Source organism: Alternaria dauci, chromosome 1 (genome assembly GCF_042100115.1).
Source record: "Alternaria dauci strain A2016 chromosome 1, whole genome shotgun sequence".
Lineage (NCBI taxonomy): Eukaryota > Fungi > Ascomycota > Dothideomycetes > Pleosporales > Pleosporaceae > Alternaria > Alternaria dauci.
Genome location: NC_091272.1, coordinates 6,496,431 through 6,516,272, shown reverse-complemented (window position 1 = coordinate 6,516,272; position 19,842 = coordinate 6,496,431). Strand labels below are relative to the sequence as shown.

General features: G+C 50.7%; 8 protein-coding genes across 8 annotated transcripts; 4 read left to right on the top strand and 4 right to left on the bottom strand.

Moving 5' to 3' along the window:
* Positions 1–84: 84 nt before the first annotated feature.
* Positions 85–1,536, bottom strand: ACET3X_002015 (uncharacterized protein; the record flags this gene model as incomplete). Its single annotated transcript, XM_069447371.1, has 1 exon — positions 85–1,536. The coding sequence occupies one exon, from the start codon at positions 1,534–1,536 to the stop codon at positions 85–87; it is 1,452 nt and encodes a 483-aa protein (XP_069312257.1).
* Positions 1,537–2,094: 558 nt separating this feature from the next.
* ACET3X_002014 (uncharacterized protein) lies at positions 2,095–3,925 on the bottom strand. Its single transcript, XM_069447370.1, has one exon. It carries the CDS (start codon positions 3,646–3,648, stop codon positions 2,203–2,205), a length of 1,446 nt encoding a protein of 481 aa, XP_069312256.1. The 5' UTR covers positions 3,649–3,925; the 3' UTR covers positions 2,095–2,202.
* Positions 3,926–4,783: 858 nt separating this feature from the next.
* On the bottom strand, positions 4,784–7,466 carry ACET3X_002013 (uncharacterized protein). The gene is made up of 6 exons (XM_069447369.1): positions 6,856–7,466; positions 5,919–6,808; positions 5,510–5,863; positions 5,367–5,453; positions 5,227–5,317; positions 4,784–5,175 (listed from the first exon to the last, which is right to left on the bottom strand). Exons 2-6 carry the CDS (start codon positions 5,970–5,972, stop codon positions 5,027–5,029), a joined length of 735 nt encoding a protein of 244 aa, XP_069312255.1. The 5' UTR covers positions 5,973–6,808; positions 6,856–7,466; the 3' UTR covers positions 4,784–5,026.
* A 100-nt stretch (positions 7,467–7,566) lies between these two features.
* ACET3X_002012 (uncharacterized protein) lies at positions 7,567–9,054 on the top strand (the record flags this gene model as incomplete). Its single annotated transcript, XM_069447368.1, has 2 exons — positions 7,567–8,714; positions 8,778–9,054. 2 exons carry the CDS (start codon positions 7,567–7,569, stop codon positions 8,974–8,976), a joined length of 1,347 nt encoding a protein of 448 aa, XP_069312254.1. The 3' UTR covers positions 8,977–9,054.
* A 637-nt stretch (positions 9,055–9,691) lies between these two features.
* Positions 9,692–10,442, top strand: ACET3X_002011 (uncharacterized protein; the record flags this gene model as incomplete). Its single annotated transcript, XM_069447367.1, has 2 exons — positions 9,692–9,859; positions 10,008–10,442. 2 exons carry the CDS (start codon positions 9,692–9,694, stop codon positions 10,440–10,442), a joined length of 603 nt encoding a protein of 200 aa, XP_069312253.1.
* A 503-nt stretch (positions 10,443–10,945) lies between these two features.
* ACET3X_002010 (uncharacterized protein) lies at positions 10,946–11,782 on the top strand (the record flags this gene model as incomplete). The annotated part of the gene is made up of 1 exon (XM_069447366.1): positions 10,946–11,782. The coding sequence occupies one exon, from the start codon at positions 10,946–10,948 to the stop codon at positions 11,780–11,782; it is 837 nt and encodes a 278-aa protein (XP_069312252.1).
* Positions 11,783–11,864: 82 nt separating this feature from the next.
* Positions 11,865–13,448, bottom strand: ACET3X_002009 (uncharacterized protein). Its single transcript, XM_069447365.1, has 2 exons — positions 13,033–13,448; positions 11,865–12,950 (listed from the first exon to the last, which is right to left on the bottom strand). The coding sequence occupies exons 1-2, from the start codon at positions 13,181–13,183 to the stop codon at positions 11,998–12,000; spliced, it is 1,104 nt and encodes a 367-aa protein (XP_069312251.1). The 5' UTR covers positions 13,184–13,448; the 3' UTR covers positions 11,865–11,997.
* Positions 13,449–16,640: 3,192 nt separating this feature from the next.
* On the top strand, positions 16,641–18,158 carry ACET3X_002008 (uncharacterized protein; the record flags this gene model as incomplete). The annotated part of the gene is made up of 1 exon (XM_069447364.1): positions 16,641–18,158. The coding sequence occupies one exon, from the start codon at positions 16,641–16,643 to the stop codon at positions 18,156–18,158; it is 1,518 nt and encodes a 505-aa protein (XP_069312250.1).
* Between the last annotated feature and the right edge of the window lie 1,684 nt (positions 18,159–19,842).

Here is a 19,842-nt window from a genome sequence, read left to right as displayed (position 1 = left end):
AAGCTAATCGCAGCAACAAAGAAATCAACGACCTCGCACCATGATCCAACCGTCCCGCATTAAGAAATCCACCTCAGCATCCGCCTAATCCTCAAAATCCCAATACGCCCTATCCACCTCAGCCTGCAACCCCTCAATCAACCTCAACTCATGCTCCTCAACCCGAAACAACCCACTCCCACCTACACAAGGATACGTGCACTCACACTCCAGACTCGCGTTATCCGTCATAGTCTCCTGGAAATATCCTTCAATCTCCCTGACCTCAGCCATATGATTGACGTTCCTGTCGTTAAGAAGCCGTGTCCAATATACACGCGCAGAGTTCTTTATACACCCACTCATGCTGAATCTAACTCCCTTGGAGCCCTTGAGCATGTATAGAGCGTCCCAGGCGGTGGCGAAGAAGAGATCTATCCACTTCTTTTGGCAGGGATGTGGGCCTTCCCAGGGACATGCAGCGAGGCTGTGCTTGGGGCTTATGAAGCGGAAGTCGATTGTGTCGAGGTTTTTGAGTGAGTTCAGAGAGGAAAGCGTGAACGGGAAGGTGATGGATCTACGCAGTGGTTGTCCCTGGGCTGGACGGATGCCGCTAAACTCTAGGTAATCGGTTGCGCACATCTCGAGCTGTATCTTCCGGAGGAAGTTGACGGGCATGGCCACAACTGAGAGGTTGTGCCAGATATCGGTCATTGACTTTCGAGGACCGATCGGCGCACGGAGCCGTGTAAAACGTTTGATGGTATCGCGATTCGCGACTATCCTTGCCTCTTCGGTGACTTGTTTGCTGATGCGCATAATAGTCATGTTAGGGCGCTGTACATCAGGGTCGACACGGCGCCCGACGCGATTAGCATTCCCGAACGAATGGCCTTTGCCAATTACAAGCTTGTTCTGCCCACCAGGCTGTACAACCATATCTGGAACAACGACTGGCCCGATTATCTGCAGGTAAATGGCTTCGCGCATCTCCAGAGGCAGCGCCAACAGCCGGAAAGCCTGATCGGTACCTTCCCACCATAGATTTTGCTCGTCGTATTGCATCTGCGAGAACCTCATCACGTACATGTCGTCGGCGGCAGTACAATACCTATCACGGATCCAGGCTACTGCGCCGCACTCGTCCATGTTCTTCTTACCAAACTCGACGACACGGAGATCATCAATGTGTACTGGCCCGCTAGTTCCAGGCGGTCTCTGGATAGCGACCGTGCGGGCAAAGCCGTCGCATCGTAGCGGCTCGGTAAAAGTATACCAATCATCGTAGTTAGTCGTCGCCTCATACTTGGTGGTCGTGCGGACGGCTTCGATGTCCTTGACGTCTGCCCGAGACACCACGAGTAGTTCGTCTTGCCGTTTATGGAGGTGGCTGTACTTTGACAAAAACGAAAAGTTGATCTTGCGCTCATTCTGAATGAAGTCGTGGAAAGCAGAGATGATGAAGTTGGAAGGCATCGTGTCGTTAGTGGAAGTTACGAGCGAAGCGTCGGTGGTTGCGAGGCTAAGCGCAGTGAGTGCAGCATTAATATTCTTCATGCCCAAGAGTTGTCGTATGCAGTGGACTGTGACTGAGTAGTTGTGTCTGTAGCCTGGCGAAGGGATTGTTTCACACCTCCATGGTTCGTCAGGTGCGCGCAGGCTGCGTCATCGGTCGCACTAGTACACATTAGTACTAGAATGTATAGCGCCCGTGAAAGTGAGGGGAGGCGTACCAATTTTCGAGGCATGTACACAGAGGTTCACTTCCTCACCGTGAATGAAAAAAGACTTCGGGCAGAGGAATACTTTATCCCGCGTGAATATGACGTACGTGCTGGTGACACGAAGCAGCCACAACGCTGTCGAGTTACACCGTATTGTACTGCGGTCGAGGTGCAGCAGTATGTAACGTTCCCCTGCATTCGGCAAGTATTGGACACAAGATATCGCGAATGCCTTTATGGTAGGTTTTGGAATGTGCAACTTGGACGGGATACTTCATTACCCCAGCACATTTCACCATGACATTCACTCAAAAGACGGTCTCCAATGCAGGGCTCAACCGCTTTCACCGTTCACTATGATAGAGGCAGGCGTTATTTTGAAGTAAGTATAAATTGATATGGTTATCGCTACGCTGGCGCTAGACTCATAAGTCGTAATGAAACGAAGCACCTATCCAAGGGCTTCTCGCTATGTGTACACGTCCTTTTTGTCCCGAGACTATGTGTAAGACACGGCGTCGCAGGTGAAGGGACTTCTTACAGCACCAGAGTTGTACTGTGTGATGATGTCCTCGACAGACGCGTAGGTACCGGCACCGAGGACAACGAGTCCAATGAGGAACACGATAGCGTTCAGGATGCTCAGGGAGATGTTCTTGAGGTTCGCATTCCACTTGCCCTCCTTGACGAGCTGGAACCAGAAGAGCGCAGGCCAGTAGAATGTGAAACCGGAGATGAAGAGCGAGGAGATGAGACCGAGAAGGGCGTTGAAGAAGGGAATAGCCTCGGCAATGATCCATCCGATGATGCTGACGACGCTGATGAGGCCGATCCAGACACCCCAGCCCTTGGCATCCTTGACAAATCGGATGGGCGAAGTAGGGAAAACGCGGTCCATGATGTAGCGGCAGACGACGGTACCGTTGATGGAACCAGAGATGAAGATGACGGGAAGCGCGATACCGAAGGCGATACGGGAGACGGTGGTACCGGCGGAGAGAAGGGCAGGTGACTTGACCTCCTGGCCAACGAAAGCGTAGATGAGAGCTCCGGTCAGGGTGTAGATGAAGATCTCAATCAGACCGAGGGCCCAGATGGACTTGACGTAGTCCTTGGGTGTGTGCATCTCGGACATGAAGGAGAACTGGCAGACGGCGAACGAGTAGGCGAAGATGATGTTGGTGGTAGCCAGGAAAGCCTCGTAGAATGAAGTTCCGGGTTGAGGCCATGCAGACCAGTTGACTGCGCTGAGGCCACCAGGAGCGTCATGTGCCTGGATACCAGTTGCAATGATGGTGATCATGATGGCCGCAATGATACTAACAAAGTCGATGTAACCCAGGAACGCGAAGTCGTGGAAAGTGGGTGGGAGAGCCAGGACCAACAAGATGATCAGGGAAACAACACTCCATACAAGCGCGCATGTGGTGTAGTTGCCAATGATGTTGATGAAGGCGATTGTTCCAGTGAGCGCGTGTGATCCGACGAGCAGAATCAGGAAGAGCGCAAACATGACACCAGTGAGTTCCTTTCCGAATTTTCCCCAGATGATTTCGACGGCGTCCGAGTAGTGGTTGACATGCGGGTAGCGCATCTTGACCTGACCGACAACGTACGATGTGTAGATTGCGACGAGACCGAGGCCAACGCACATGATGACACCGGGAACCATTCCGAGGGTCGCGAACGCGCTGGGGATACTGAGGGAACCAAGAGCGATGGCTTCGACGATCAAGCATACTGTAAGTTGCTTCCAGCCGAGGCGGTGGAACTTTTCAGATCCCTCCTGGACGGTGGCCGTCTTGTCGACTGGCATCATGAGTTCGGGATCGCTCTTCTTGCCCTCGGACGAAAGGTCGTCCAGACGGTAGGTTGGCGGTGCAGCAGCGTAATGCCTGGCGGGATTGGCGGTGTTTACGCCGTTTGCGTGAGATAGCTCCTGCATGGTGGAAGAGGTCGGGTGGTCAAATAGTGATAATTTGAAATTGACCGTGGGGTGGAGTCGCGGTCGAGTGGGAAGTCCAAGGGCACTCGCGACTTTTTGGTGTTTGGCGGCTGCTGACGAGCTAGTTTGGCCGGTACACTAAATGCAGCAGTTGCAGTGTAGGTCACAGGTCCAGTCGTCGAAAGCGGGAAGAGGACGGCACTTGATGTGGTCGACGCTCTGTGACGTACCGTGGAACCGCAGGAGAGGGGGATTATTAGGATAGTCGCACAATAGTAGCCGTTTCCTCACCGCCAGCGGCCATGGTTGTTTCTTTATATCGACGAGCCTTATCTCTCCGCATGTTCTGCATGTGTAATAGAATGTTCCAAGCGGCCTTCCCCCGCGCGCTCCCAGCATGCTGGACGACCGATGTTGACCGAAAGCTGGCTATCGAGGGCCTTGGCGACTCTCGGTCCATTTCTCGTATCGTACCAGTGTATGGTGCGTGCAGCCAGCAGCGACGCTCTCTAGTGGCGTTGGTAATAGGGCGGTCCACATGGTGCGTCGCAGTTGACGTAAAATTTTCTCTTTTTTACGTGTTTGAGCAGTGAGCGTTGGGACGTGCTTGATGTGACATCGCCTCTACCCTTACTAGGTGACATCAGTGCGGAACCTGCATGAGCGGTGCAGATAAGAGCGCCGCGGTGCTCACGCGACGACCGGGAGGCGTGAGAATAAGCATCCAGCGTGCGCGGTGACGAGTGCCATGGCGACAGAGGCGTCGCGTAGGGCTGGCCGAGTGGCTGCATTGGGGCGGCGGACAAGCCTCTAGGGCCGCGCCATCCCGGGTCTCGGCGGGGCTTGAGTAGATTAACCGAACAGGTACCGGGCGCAAACTCTGAGCGAGGCCCCCCCCGAGCCCTCCCGCCGACTATGCCCAGCGCGGCAATGCACGACACTCTTCGGTGATTTGGGCCTGGGCGCAGATTGCTGCTTGGCTTCTGGATGGCTCGCAGCAGGCCTTGCGTGACCGCGCGGCTTTATCTTTGGCGCAAGGGTTCTGTGGAGTGCATTGCCGAACTTTGCGCCGACCAATGATACGGGGGATGAAGAGAATTACTTGGAGATAACTATGGTCTTACCCCAGGATGTCATAAGCCTCACAGGACACCGTGGGATGTAAAATCCTTGCCGAACAACCGTGGTACTCCAGATTGGGGGCGCCCAGCCAAGCATGTCGCGCAAAGGGCGCAAGAGCACTCGGTCAAGTTACTGCAGACTGCATTGGGGGCTGCATCTTTTCATGGACCCTCCGCCACTGGGACCGAACAAACGGCGTACTACAGCCGTTGTGGGAAGCTATCGAGGCCGCGGCCTCTGTACATACACTACCCAACTACGCCGCGGCCTTGAGAAATTCCTCCACTACATGCGGGTCGCTCTCGACTTCCTGGGCTCCCCTGCTTCGCCTGCTCTCCCATGTTTCGCTCACGTGGGCGTCTTCCGCCGTTGATTCGGGTGTGAAGACAAATACGCGATGCTCACCTGGACACCAGTTAGCCTATTATGCGGGACCAAGTACAGAGGCAGACCGACAGTTCTTCCACGCCGTGCCCAGCATCGGGTCTTCGACTTCCCAATCCTCAGTCAAAAAGTGCGCGAATGCGCCATGAGTGACGACTAACACCTGCTCCGTCAGCACACCCTCCCTGGGAGGAGAACGACGGCCGACGTACCTGCGCTTCAGGCCGTTGGTACAGCCAGTTCCTTAGATCAGCAGCGCGCTTCGAGATGGCGCGCTTCTCATACGCCCAATAGTCTTGCTGCAGCACGTGTTAGTAGACATGCATGTTGATGTCAGACCGGGAGATCGACCAACCTTGGAATTCCAGCCTGCCGTCACCGCCGAGGCGTCGACTTTGCTGATATCAAAGTCAATCTCTCCTTCTGGGAAGAGTTCTGGTAGGAGCTTGTGCACGTCATCTGCAGTATCTGCAATTCCAACATCACACCCAATGTTGCTGACTTCTTGCAAGGCTGGCAACAGCACAAACGGCACTTCCTGCCGCGATAGCACGGGACCAAAACTCAACGCAGCGGTCTGGATCGTTCTGCGTAGCGGTGACGCAAACACCGTCTCTATTTCCTCATGATGCTGGAACGCCGAGCTGAGCGTGCGACATTGCTCTTTCCCTTTTGTGGTCAGGACCGCGTCGCGGATACTGTAGTCGCGCTGGGGTCGATTAGCATCAAATCGTAGAGATTACCCCTCACGACCTGGTACCTACAGTCGCGTTGTGCTGTCCTTGCGCATGGCGTACGATATGGATCTTGAGAGGCATCGTGGTGTTGGTGTTGAGAGTTACTGAGTCTGCACTGTACGCTTGGTGGTGGGGCTTGCAATTGCCGATTGAGTCACCAGTCTGCTGTCGTGCAGTGGCGAATCCGATATTTACAAATGGGAAAGTGATGCCGCGGACGATATTCAATTTCCTCCTGCACTCACTCTACGACTACACAGCTGACTCCCAGGTCTGCCTTTATACGGTGTGGTTGCACTCCGCGGTGTTTGTACTTCTCTACACAATCCAATCCGCTCCCATGAGGAAGGTTAGCCGAGTGACAACATTTCCGCCACCCGCGCTAAACCGTTTCCCGGCCTGTATTTCGTAGTCGCAGTTCGTGTCTTGGAGACAAAGTAAGCAGATGTGGATGCACTTTCGGAACGAAAAACTTCCAGGAATCAAGACATTGAATAGCCTGGAATGAGTTGTTTGGGCTCCCGCGATGCGTGATTGAGGGCTGCGCTATATCCGTGTTTGGCCGTTTGGCTTGTTTCCCCGAGACTTTTGCCACAACCTAGCTCTTTTCTTTTGTGAGCCGACCATGCGTAGATATTACCGAGGGCCTTTTGCAACGAAGCGTACGGGCCGGTCAAAGCGTAAAGCTGGGCGATGAAACGCGACAGAGGACCGCTTGTAAGGGAAGATTACGAAAATCGGACGTCGCGACGAGAATCAGGTCGAGCATGAAGACCAAGAGTCTGCGCGTGTTGCATATCTCGCACTAGTACCTGTTGTACACAGAGTTTCTGCTGGTAGTTCGCATGCGTGCGAAGGATGATAATGTTTGGTGGTTGCAGTGAGTCGCTATATTTGTGCAGGAGCGATGGCGCCACCTGGGTCTGTTTAGCGGCTGCCTGCCAGGGAAAAACGTCCAACAAACCTCAAGTACTTCACTCACTGCAACTCCAGTATCGCGCAACGGCCTGTGCCATCGAGACACAGGCGGGCCAATTCACAATTCAATCTTTACACTATTTTCTTGAGATGATACAACCGATGCGGCATCTGTTGTTGTCCTTCGACCTACTGAGCTGGCCCTCGTCGCTCGCTGGAGGGACGAATTTCACAGTCTTTTCGAGCGAGCGTCACGCAACAAACGCTGTCTGTTCCCAAGTCTAGTAGCTGCTCTTGTTAAGTAACTCTACCGGAATCTTCTTTCTCGTTACGTCGCTGTGGATTTTAATCTTCAAGTGTACAAACAGTGTTCGCACTCACGGCTTCGCAGCAGCAGTCTCTGGGCCATATGCGATGTACAGTGGGAGACAGACAGGAGATGTGGACAAGCTTTTGCGTCAAGCCTCGCGGCTCTCTATCATGGTCGAATGCCGACCGGCTTAAACTCATCAAGAAAGCCTATCGGTGTTGAGATGCCAGCGCTTTTGATGTTGCATCCGGGGTTCCCTTTTACTTTCCGATCGCGCGAGCCAATGCACGTTTTCGGCCAGGCAGGTACATCGGATCCGCACAGGACCCCGCAGCACTAGTGCGAGCAGTCTCATTTACTATCCATGAAGTGTCGTCGTTACTGTTGTCATAGACATCATCGACAGCTTTGCGAACCTTAATATTTATTCAACAAAACTCATCCAGCATGTCGTACACCGAACCCACGGTTCTTATCGTAGGCGCTGGTACTTTCGGCGCGTCTACCGCGTATCATTTGAGCAAACAATACAACGATCCATCTCGGATTACCATCGTTGACCGCTGGAATACCAATGCATCGCTTGGCCAAAAGCAAGCGGCAGCCATCGACACCAACCGCATTATCCGTACCGACTACGAGTCCCACCTCTACTGCAATCTCGCAAATGAAGCTATCCATTTTTGGTTCTGGAGCATTGCAGTTCAAGGCCACTTTCACAAAACTGGCTGGGTCGTCCTAGACAAGAAAGGTGGTAATTTTGGAGATGCCATCAAGAAGACGTTTGGCGAGCGAGGAGGTGACTACACGCGCGCCGTACCAGCTCAAGACCTGGACAAGTACGCTGTAACAAAAGGTATCAAGAGTGAACAATATGGCAAAGGCTATTTCAATCCCGAAGCTGGATGGTGCGATGCAGAAAGAGCAACTCAAAGCTTTACAAAGGTTGCACTCGAGTCTGGTGTCAAACGGGTGACCGGAGAGGTGCAAGAGTTGTTACTTAGTGCCGACAAAGGCCGTCTCGCTGGTGTCAAGTTAAGAGACGGCCAGATTCTCAGAGCTGACAAGGTTGTGTTGGCAGCAGGAGCATGGACCAGCTCTCTGATGTCAACAGTTGAAGACGCTTTGAAGATCCAAGAGCAGGACCGCATCGAGCGCCAGGTCACTGCTGTCGGACGTGTCTCTGCGTACTATACACTGAACGAACAAGATACCCAAGGCATGATCGATGAAGAAGTCCCTGTAATCGTTATTGGAGGAGAAGTCGACATCATCCCTCCTTCGCAGCCGAACCGAACGCTCAAGGTCAATGATCTTAGGACCGAGATCGTCAACAGGGTCACAACGCCTTCTGGCCATACCATCACTGTGCCATCACGGAGGAACCAAAATGACGTTCCGGAAAAGCTAAAGCACGAAAGTGCACAGATTATTCACAACGCCATGCCAGAGTGGACGCGCAGCAGACAACCAGACCGCTGGCGAATTTGCTACGATGCTGTCACACCCACGGAAGATTGGCTCATGTGCCAGCATCCTCATCAGCAGCTCGCCAACCTGTACCTTGCAGTCGGTGGCAGCTTCCATTCGTACAAGTAAGTGACTTCGACCTGTATCTCGTATGAAGCCGCAGCCTACAATACTGACAATTTTGTTAGATTCCTTCCCGTCGCTGGCAACTACATGTGTAATGTATTGGTCGGCAAGAGCAATGGCGAAGAGAAGGATACGGCTTGGAAGTGGAAGAGCGCGGAGGAACTGTCATGTCGCAAGGGTAAGGAATTTGGCGAGAGCCCGAGGAATTGCGATAAGAAGGAGTTGAGTGAGTACGAGGAGGGTATGTCATCGAAGCTGTAGTCGTTAAGAGGCGTCGCTTTGCGTTTTACCAAGCTCACACAATACCATCAATCTCAACAAAACCAGGATCTTGTTGAAAATGTTACGTCGTAGTTGCTGGCGGATGCTCGAAGTACAAAATCCCAGCATGTCCCCCACGGTCAACAGCAACATATTACGTTCATACTAGTGAAGTGGAGACAAGCGCTTCATCCGCTGCGAATATCAGCGCAGGTCTTTAACTGCCTGCTTAGTTGTGATGGTATACCTACACTAACATGGAGACCTTTATGTTGTCAGCTCGTACAGCGCCCGGATATGACATCAGCCAGTTCAATGCAGCCTCGATTCCTAAAAATTCTGCCCTACGAGTACGGCAAAACATCCACCATTTCTTGGTAACTCACTTCATTCCTCAATCCATTTTTCCAAAAATCTCTTCCACTTAGCACACGATCGGAGCAAAGGACGAATTTTGAGAGATTCAGAAGGAGGCTGCCTAAGGCGCATTGACTCTCGCTCGCTCTTTGTAGCGATGCATTCACGTATGAGAACAGTGCAATCCCTCTTCGCCAAGGAGAGAAGTGAAACAATTTAGAAGTGTTAGGCTGCCGTACATTTCTTAACTTTGGCATTCATTAGCCTGTTTACTGCTACATACCAGACTGATTCTCCACATCAACACAACCACGCACTTCGAGGTAACGATTGTCACAATCTTTCAGCAAGAACTAGTATGTCTTACCCAAAGCAACCTCCAGCGACCTCCGAAACCAGCGAACAGGACTCTTTCGTCCAGCTTGTCAATAGAAAGAATGTGATCATCCTCCCTAACGACCCTCCCTCCAAGGAGTCCGAAGATGAATACATAGTCATCCGTGACACCCCAACTGCGAAAGTCGATGTAAGTGTACGCCGGAATCGATGATTTGATCTTTTCGCGTCCTAAAACTCACATGCACAGCACATGGGTGCCACCGGTGTCATCATTCGTTACGCTGGTATCCTTGCAGTCGAGACGAAAAGTAGCCCTATACACCACCGGCCCCAAGTGGGATGCGCTCTTCGAGGGCCTCGACACTCTACGCATCTGTTCCCGAATTTTCTCGGCCGCCGCGACCGATGAGCTGCCAAAAGTACTCAGATACGTCAACCGCAAGCTATCACCGCGACAACAGCTCACTCTGTTCCTCGTCCTCTCGGCCATCTTCGAGACAACCAACTGGATGCGATTCGAGCGCCTGGTTGTCCAGAAAGAAGAGTTCGAGATCTCGGCTGTTGTATGGGCGTTCAAACTCGGTCCGAAAGGTCTCATGCTGGGGCGGTTGAAAGGAAAGAAGGATCTCGAAATGCTCCTCGAGGCGGAGGAGGCGTGGATTGCTGCCAACGACGACACGGCTGGTTATGAAGAGGGGAAGAAGGCGTTGCTACAGCTCGCTGCTGGGATCGTGGAGTGGGGTAGTTACCATCGCGGCCGGGCTCTTTGATGCCAGATAGGGAGCATAGAGGTACGATGATGGCTCAGGCACTGGTGGTCTTCCTGTGTTGAACTTTTGTAGTTCTGTCGGTTGCCTCGGCCAAGAGAGCCACCAGTGTCGAGTCCTTCTGCATCAGAGCCAGTTTGCATCCAGGCAATTGCCATTACCTGTAGCAAACCAAGATACATATAGCGTACCATCCCAGTACGATAGACTTTCACATCTCTCTCTTGTCTGAATATATGTGAACGGCTGATCGACTGAAGTGCGATTACCCACGTGCTGGTGTATAGTGCGTTTGTTCACCCCTCTTTCCCTATCAGGAAATTGGGTCGCTAGTATATGCTCCTCGCTCGGACTTTATGCCTACTTATACCCCTTACTTCTCATTCTTCTCCTCTTCTATTTCGTACACTCCTTTCTATACCCAACAACTGAACGTCTTGCTTTGCATCATACCACATTGCACTTCCAAGCGACGTTCAAAATCTATCAAGACAATCGCGACGATAATGTTCTTTTCGAGAGTCCCAAACACGGCCAGTATCGCCAGCAGCGACAGCGATATGAGCATCATCGACGACTTTGACGAGCCAGAAGATTTCGTTGTCATATCTCCTGACTACCACCCGGACCACGACGTCGCAGGCCACTCCGCGCGATCGTCTTCCAGTGAGCCAAGTGACCGGACGGCGATGGCTGAGTACAGCCAGGCGAAGCAAAATCTACTCGAGCAGGTCAGCAAGACCCTTTTCAGCCATGAAAATTCTTCAGTTAACCGACCACAGGGCCGCAAGCACGTCGCCGCCATCGAGACCTGCCGCCACCACCTCCGCTTCTCCCACTGCGATATGGCCTGCAACGGCCCAACCAAGTGCGACGGCTGCGTCTCCCTGATCGCTGGCCTCGAGACTCTTGCCAACTGCGCGCGCGAATGGTCCTGTGATAGCAGGCCTTTCCGCGAGAACATTAGCCGTATTTTGCACCGTCTATATGGCCTACCCTTTCGCTTTCAGCCGGGTCTGTACGGCGTCATCGACGCTTTAGTAAAGGACTGGCCTACGGCGGACCAGGAGAACTTTGAAGCATGGGGTTTCAAGGTGTCTGCTGTGTTATGGTTGCTGTGCATTGGCGTTCAAGGTCTGACTCGAGGGCTACAAGAGGGCAAGGAGTGGCGTCTTCTTCTAATCGACGCAGAGTGTGCTTGGTACCAGAAACAGGTCGTCGCCGAAGAGTACGAGGAGGCAGTCGAAGATATCCAGCGCTTCGCTGACGTCTTGCGCAAATGGGGTACGGATGTAGTTGTCCAACAGCGCACTCAGTCTTCGGCAACGCCCGACGTGTTATAGTCTGCAGCGATCCATCGGCAGACGAACAGCAGGAGGAAACCGGAGCCACCAGTAGCGAGGAGTATTAACTTGTTGAGAATCTGGACAGCTTTGTAGTCAATGTAATCTAAGAACCTTAAAAAGGATATACAATCATGCTAAACGGGATGGGTGCTCTATTAGGAATACTTGACGATGATGGTTCTTCTTGAGTCACAGTGTACCATTGGTACCACCTATTCCTTCACCTTAATAACAACCTTTCCAAAATGTCCTCCACTGTACAAGTACTTAAGTGCTTGATCCGCCTCTTCAAATTTCCAGACACGATCGACGACTGGTCTGATCTTCTTCTCATCATAAAACTTGAGCATTCTTTCAAGCTCAGTCCTGGGGCCGTTCATTATGCCCTTGAGGGTAACATTCCGCTTCAAGCACAACAGGTTGGTGTTTGTCCTGTCGCCAGCTTCGTCTTGCTTACCGGAAAGGTAGCCAATGCAAGAGATCAATCCGCCGAAGCGCACGCATTCAAACGACTTGCGGAGTGTTTGCGCGCCGCCAACTTCAATGATGATATCGGCGCCCTCACCAGACGTAGCAGCAAGGACTGCGTTCTCCCAGTCAGGGTTGTTGCGATAATTGATGGTCGTCTTCGCACCAAGCTTGGATGCGCGCTCGAGCTTCTCGTCGGAGGAAGAGGTGACGATAGCATCGGCACCTGCTGCGGACGCGATTTGAGCTGCGGAGATGCTGACACCGCCAGTACCCTGGCACACGACCGATTCCCCCTTTCCAATGATCTCGCCATTGGGTCGCATGCAGTTCAAGCTCATCCAAGCGGTCACAGCTGCGATTGGTAAGCAAGCCGCTTCGTCATCGGATAGATAGTCTGGGATCTTAACAACGCCATAGGTGGGGAAGACGCGGTACTGGGTCAGTACTCCTGGGGCTGGCCCTCCAAGCCCACTCGCAATGTCTGTAGCCTTGATTTGGCCGCTGAGATGTTTCGGCGCAAATGTGCTGATGACCCTGTCGCCTTCCTTGAGCTGGAAAGCTGGGTTCTTGTAAGGGTCTGGAGTGTTGTTGGAGACCGGACCGACAGCGACAACCACGCCGCACATGTCACTGGCTGGAACAATCGCAGGAGGATGATCTACCGACTGGTGGTGGTTGTAGAGGCCCATAGCGACTGTCCACGTGCTTAGCGTTGTTCTGATGACCATCTTAACCCTGCCGCTGAAGTTGGCACGATCGAATCACGGTGTACGTACCTTCGGTATCCCTGTAGTTCAGACTGACAGAATGGACTTCAACCAGCACTTCATCCTCCCCAGGAGCCGGGCATTCCGCCTCGTCCATCCTGAGCTTATCGAGCCCGTCCTGGCCCGTGAGCCATTGCTTGATCTTTTGCGGAGGCGTCATCTTTCACGCTAAATGTCGAGGTAGAGTCAAAAGCTTTCGGGGAGCCAAATCTTAGGTTTACAGTAGATGTGGATGCTGTGCTTTTGATGCTCTTGGCTTTGCGCTGCGAAAACAGTCCAGAAATTGCGCTCAACCAGTCTCGGCGATCTTGGGAGAACGGTGGGGTAGGCATCTCGGGCAATTACGTCTACTTATAAAGAATTTCGCTATGTAGGCTACAAGAAATGCAGATGGTGGATCTCAAGCAGCGGGCAAGAAATCGCCGAAAGGTGTGGGGATGGGCATTATTTCTATGTGTCGTTGCGATGACGATAGGGTGCTCACGGGTGATCATTGAAGTGTTCGCGAGGGACGTCACTGCATTGGCCGTCTTCGCCCGATAAGCCGAGGTAGGGTGTTGTCGGAACATGCGAGCCGATGGCAGCCTGCAACACCAAGACATCTCTCACGAGACTCACGATCGCGCAAAAACCCATCAACAAGCTGTACTCATTCCACGTCGCGCACGGGGGCTGCCTGCTAGGGTCAAACCTGGATCTTGCCCAGACGATGCGACACCCCTGATGACGCCGATACTGTGGTACGATCGATCGTCCCCGGAAAGCGGGAAGTTTCAGGGGTACCGTCTGCAACAAAGGAATGACGATGCTGGTGACCAGTAGATCTGGGAACAACATGTAATCGGAACGTCTTATTTTATTATTGTATTGAAACCGCGCACGGCCACGGGAAGCAAGTGGGATGTTGTCCCTGCCACGCGACATAGCGCGTGTGGGATGAGCAGAGAACATGACGACATGTACCGTTGTCATATAAACGCGACGCGGTCCTTGACAAAGATGCCAACAACTCGTCAATAGCAACACATTCATTCATAGCAACGCATCTCATCACCCTCTTAGCAAAATGGAGCATCAACAACACTACTTCGCAGGCCAGGAGGCCTTCCCGCCTCCACTTCCCAACCACCTCTGCCCCAGTTACTCGCCTGCCCTCACCACGATGGAACAATTCACTGCAGACCTCTTGCGCATGGACGAAGAGCATCTCAAGCATCGCAAGCCATCTACACCTGAAATCCCAACCCCATCAGAGATCCCATCGCCATCAGAAATCCCATCGCCTTTCCCCGACGATGAACTACCAAGCGACTATACTCTATGGGGCACGATGAGGACCTGGTATCGACGAATCTCCCGACGAAGCAGCCAGGCTAGCGACGTCAGTCTCTGAAAACGAAACATGATATCGTCATGCAGGTACAAGCGTTTGCATAATCATATGCACTAGTCGCTGTCATGGGCCATCGTTCTGGGCCGCCCATCAACTCCACGCGCTATGGCCACCATAATCTTGTTCCTGGATCGAACAATACTCCGCGCACAGTGTAAACGATACAGCGGAAGACGATCAAACCACCGCCTATGCAAGGGTCGACAGGGAAACATCGATGCAAAGACTGATGCACACCAAGACGTCGCCAACTTGGGACTTCTTGTTTGACCCAGATCCTTAGCCTCGCCATCAGCCGCCGCTAGTCGGCTGTCCCGCGATCTCGATAACGATCACGCGGCTCGGGTACATTAACACCGCGTGGAGAGATGGTTGGTTGCGTGGAAGATCAATGACGTCGACATATCCAATTTCCTTAATCGTGATTGACAGATGCCCTTGAGCCTAGACTCGGGCATCATTGGTTTTTGTAAGATCGACAGAACGTTCATCGTCTGTATTTAGCAGTTGTCGATCTAGAGTGTCGAGCACATGGCTCATGTTTGGCTGTTTACAATGCTTTGTTGGAAGCTCGGCCTCATTGTAGAGCAAACGAGTGGATCAGGAGTCAATACTGATATCCTTGTCGTACATCCACGACTCCTGGACATGCACTGAGCATGCTCCGTGCAATACTTAATAGTATTTCGACTGTCAATAAATGTACATATTTGTTGAGGTCATCAAACATTTCCACACGTCATCTCGAGTGCATTGCCATCGAGACGTAAAGCAATCATCCTAAGAGGGTTATCATCGTTTGGTATTGTAGAGCGCAGAAGACAGGACCCGTACATACTTCGTCTTCAAGCCGCAAAGGTGCCCAGGTGGGAAGTTGACCTATGCTGTCTGTGACGTATCGTGCGATCGTATTGGCCAGATGTCATCTTCATGATAGGCGGATTGGTGGAGAGCCTTCAGTCCACAGTAGAATGAGCGATTCCACGTAATTATTACCTTGTGACATGCCTGACGCGTGAAACCTGATCGCAGTAAATGTGGAACCGCAGGTGTATTATCGATAAGAACGCCAAGGCACTAGCAGCCCCAGCGATCGACGAACATCACTCCTTCACCCTTCTTCCTAATCTTACCATCACCAGGCTTTTCGGCCACACCATCCCCTCACACAGGAATCAATTGTCTCCGATTCAATTCCTTGACGATATATGTAGGCGAAGCCATCAGTATGCCTGGACTACTGCAAACTCCGCCATCCTGGGTGTGCTTGAGTCTTGAAACCGAGTCTTGCGATTCAAACATCAAGCCCGAGCCCTATCGCAGTGAACTTGGATGACTCTTGTTGCCGTTGAAGAAGCAGAAAATGAGAACGATGAACCACGTTTGCTGCAGTGGAAGCCATTGCCCTGGGTGATACTCCGGACACCGGCTGAGGAAACCTGCAAAAAGGACTGCACAGATCGCTTGTGGTAAACCAGGGCGTCTCTAGCCGCAGAAGACATTTGCAGCCATCGCTTCGTTCAACGCGCAGCGGCGGGTAATCCCTTCACTGTTCTGTCCTTACAGCCTTGCAACTCTCGACAAGCTGCGCGGCCATGATAGCATCTCGGACCTAGGCGATTTAAAGCGCCATTACGCCTCGGGCACCGTTTGCCCGCCTCTGCGCCGCGTACGCTGGACCCTGAACTTTGGAGAGAGGAACTCGAACGGTCACCTACATACGACGACAACATGCCAACGCCAGTTTTGTACCCAAAAAAGTGGTATCAGTTCCTATCGCCTTTGTCTTGTTGTGACATTGTTAGTTTGGCTTGTGCTTTACCATTTTGCTGGCTTTGATAGTGAACGGAAGTCTTACACAAAGGATACCACCTGACAACATCAACTTCACACTGTGCAACTTATATGTCAAAGCGCCAGCTCCGCGCATCATCTCAGTCTTTCACTTCCGGTCTCACGGTGGCCACGCGTCCTCGTATTTATTGCCTTGGTCCTGTTCCGTCGAAAACTGCCTCGAAAACTAAAACCCACATCGGCTCTCAACCAAAACAAATCTTCAATCACGCTACGCCCAGCTACAGAAGGTCCTTCCGCAACACACTTTCCCAAGAGCTTGACGCGCAAACGAACGATATCGCGACTTGACGCAGTCGGTCCTCTCATAACTACCACTGAGACATCTGACTTACACCGACACACCGACACGGGACTTTGCCTCTGCAAAATGACCAAGCGATCCGCGACAACACCGCTGGGTCCTGAAACGCCGCCGAAAAAGCCTAAGGCAACGAAGAAGACCAAGGTAGCGGAGCAGACTCCCGACATCGAAGAAGCTCCTGTGATCTCAAACAGTCAGGTTAGTGCCTCGAATACTCCCGTGTCCGCTGAAGAAGATGCCATATCACCTATAGATGACGTCGAGGATACTTCGCTGGCATCTGGAGAAATCGACCCCACCCCGGAAACGGAGGAAAACGCAAAAGCCTCTACGTCAGAGAAGACGGGCGTGAAAGCTTCCGCTTCGAAGGAAAGCAGCGAGGCAATCGCTCCGAAAGCACAGGGAAACAAGCGCCCCGTCGGCGAAGGCTTCGATGAATACAAGCACTCTATTGTCAAATCGGCATTTAATCAGTTCTGGGGCGACAAGCCCATGACTGGTAGTGCTCGGCCCGCTCCCGATCAACCATCTGCCCGCGCGAGCAACGGACAAACTAATCCCCCCCTGTTCGAGAATCGCGGCTATCGATACAAGCGTGGTGCGCGATATGTGAAGCACCATTACACTATTGATCCAACCAACATGGCGAGCCTTCCCCTCGGTCGTGACCAAGAAGTCTTGCTTGCAGTTCCGCTCATCGACATGCGGCTGAACAGAAAGACCTCTGTGCCGAAGCGACTACCAGAAGTCTACTGTTACGGCAAGAAACCTAAGGACTGGAACTGCAAGCAAAGCATCAAGGCTCTCAACGATCGTCGTTATCAGGCGATCGATCGTGAGACCATGGATGCACCGTGGTCCGAGATTGAGCGAGAACACTTAGCTCAGCTGATCCGAGACGACCCTGATGCATCGATTTTGGACCTCACCGAGCGCCACAACGATCGCTTCATGGATAAAGACTATAAGGAGAGCGTCGGTTTTGCCGTGGGTGGTTTGTCTACTGGTCGAACTGTAGAGAGCGTTCGCTACCAGTATGCAGCATATAAGCCATTTTACGATCGTGGCAGAGTGCCAGTGGTGAGATGGCGCGGTGATAAGTCGGCTCAAGGCATCGCTCTGACAAAATGGATTGTAGGAGAAGATAAGTTTGGAAAACCTAGCAAGGCTGAACAACTTGCGCACGACAAAGCACATGGAGATGCTGAGGGGAGCGATGATGAAGATGAGGGTACACCCAACAAGACGTCGAAGAACTCAGAAGAGTCAGATGTAGATGATCTTCATCCTAATGGCAAGCGCCACGCTTCAGAAGAGCTTGAGGACGACGAGCGGCCTGTCAAGTATACGAGAACCGGCGAGGGCAACCCGTTTGCCGGTCAGGAGCAACTTCACAAGGACGACGAAGATCTTATAGATCTGGCTGTGGATTACGATGACGATGAAGCCTCTCCATCTCGACGAGGAGATTCCGATGTCGAGGAGGTTGACGAGCCGACTGAGTACCGTGAAGCGGAGACTCAGGCCGATTCCGACCCTCGTGCTACTCGCAACATCGAGGTAGATGAGAACTACGACGACTAGTTGTAGCCAAAACTCCTGAGAGGAACTCGAGTGCCCGAATACCGTCTCTCCAAATCCTTCGAGGCCCTCCAGACAAGGATTATTGGCATGGCTTTTGTCCTTTCATGGCATTGTAACATTGTGGCGCAGACCGGGCAGTGTATTTGGTGCATGGTAACAGTGCATATAGTAACGGAATGTCTTCAATCGTATATACGGCCTGATGCCAACTAAGTGGAAGTGTTATGTCTCTTATACCTTTCGTTTGTCTTTGCCCTCGATCATTTGTGAGACGTACTGTTCAACGCGCTTGCATTATGTGAGACAAACAAAAAGAAAGCCTGAAGGTGATAGCAAATACAACTATACACCTGTGCCATTAATTCTTACGACAAAGGCGTCATTTCGACTACAGTGCCCGTGCACTAGATGAACTACGTCGCTAGTTGAACTACCCCTACTATAAAATAATAAAACTTTAACGCGTTATAACTTAACTACTATATAACTAATTAATAAAGTAATTAGATATTTAGAATTATATAAAGCTAGAGATAATTTCTTATACTACTAAGTTCTAAAAATATTTAGAGTTAACTATTATAAGGTAATATAAAGGATCTCTCCTTAATATAAGTTATATAGTAAGAGACTATTAGGTAACTACGTTAGAAGGTAAAGATTAATATAGGGCGCTAATTAAGTAATTTAGCCTCCTACTAAGAACTAGCCTCCTACTAAGAAAGGGAAGCTAATAGTATAAAGGAAGTTATATCCTCCTAAACCTCTCTTATAAGTAAGTAATAGAGGGAAGCTAAAGAGGATAAGACCTAAAGTAATAAGTATAAGAATATATTAGATCTTATTATTATACTTATTATAGTTAACTTAAATAGTTTATCTCTTATATAGATTATTAACTAGTTATTCTATTATTTATAGAATTAGTATTATTTATCCTTTAGTTATAATAATAACTCTTTTCTACTTAATTATTCTATATATTACCTTATAGATTACTACTTTAGTGTACCTTACCTTAGTATAGACTAAGCCTAGAGAAGTATAGCTAAACCCTATATAATAAGCTATTCTATAGGTATAGTATATACCTAACCTATAGTAACTAGTTAAATTAAACGTCCCTTATATAATCTAGGAATACTAATTAGCTTAGTTTTTATATCCTAAGGTTAAGGTAGTAGAAAATAGCTTAGAGATACACTTTTTTATATAAGAAACCTTATAGATATATATAGCCTTATATAAACTATACCTAGTTTTTAAAAAGTATAAAGTCTAGTAGTTTTTATACTTTTAGTATACTTTTTTAACTTTATATTACTTTCTCTTCTTTATACTAGCTAGAGGACTAGCTAAGCCTCTTTTTTTAGGGGGGGGTATATATAAGGGAGTATTACTACCTAGAGGATACTAGGCCTAACTAGGCCTAGCTCCTCTCTTAGCTCTCTCTCCTCTTACTATATCTTCCTCCCTTCCCTCTTCCTCTCTTCTAGAGGTTATCTACTATTCTCTATTCTAAATATAAGCTACCTTTATAACTAGCTTACCTTTCTATATATAATATCTACCTTATAGAGAGAAAGAAGAAGTAAGGTAAATAGAAGTAAATAGAAGTAGTATTATTATTATTTAGTATTTAGTTACTAGGCACTAAAAAGCCTTTAGTAATAAATAGAGCTAG

Excerpts from the sequence above, each read along its gene's own strand:
- ACET3X_002014 (XM_069447370.1), bottom strand. The coding sequence starts at position 3,648 with ATGCAGGAGCTATCTCACGCAAACGGCGTAAACACCGCCAATCCCGCC.
- ACET3X_002013 (XM_069447369.1), bottom strand. The coding sequence starts at position 5,972 with ATGCCTCTCAAGATCCATATCGTACGCCATGCGCAAGGACAGCACAAC. Across the intron at positions 5,454-5,509 it reads CGGCAGGCTGGAATTCCAAG|CAAGACTATTGGGCGTATGA; the intron begins GTTGGTCGATCT and ends CACGTGCTGCAG. Across the intron at positions 5,176-5,226 it reads GGGCACGGCGTGGAAGAACT|GTGAGCATCGCGTATTTGTC; the intron begins GTCGGTCTGCCT and ends ACTGGTGTCCAG.
- ACET3X_002009 (XM_069447365.1), bottom strand. The coding sequence starts at position 13,183 with ATGACGCCTCCGCAAAAGATCAAGCAATGGCTCACGGGCCAGGACGGG. Across the intron at positions 12,951-13,032 it reads GAACTACAGGGATACCGAAG|TCGCTATGGGCCTCTACAAC; the intron begins GTACGTACACCG and ends GCACGTGGACAG.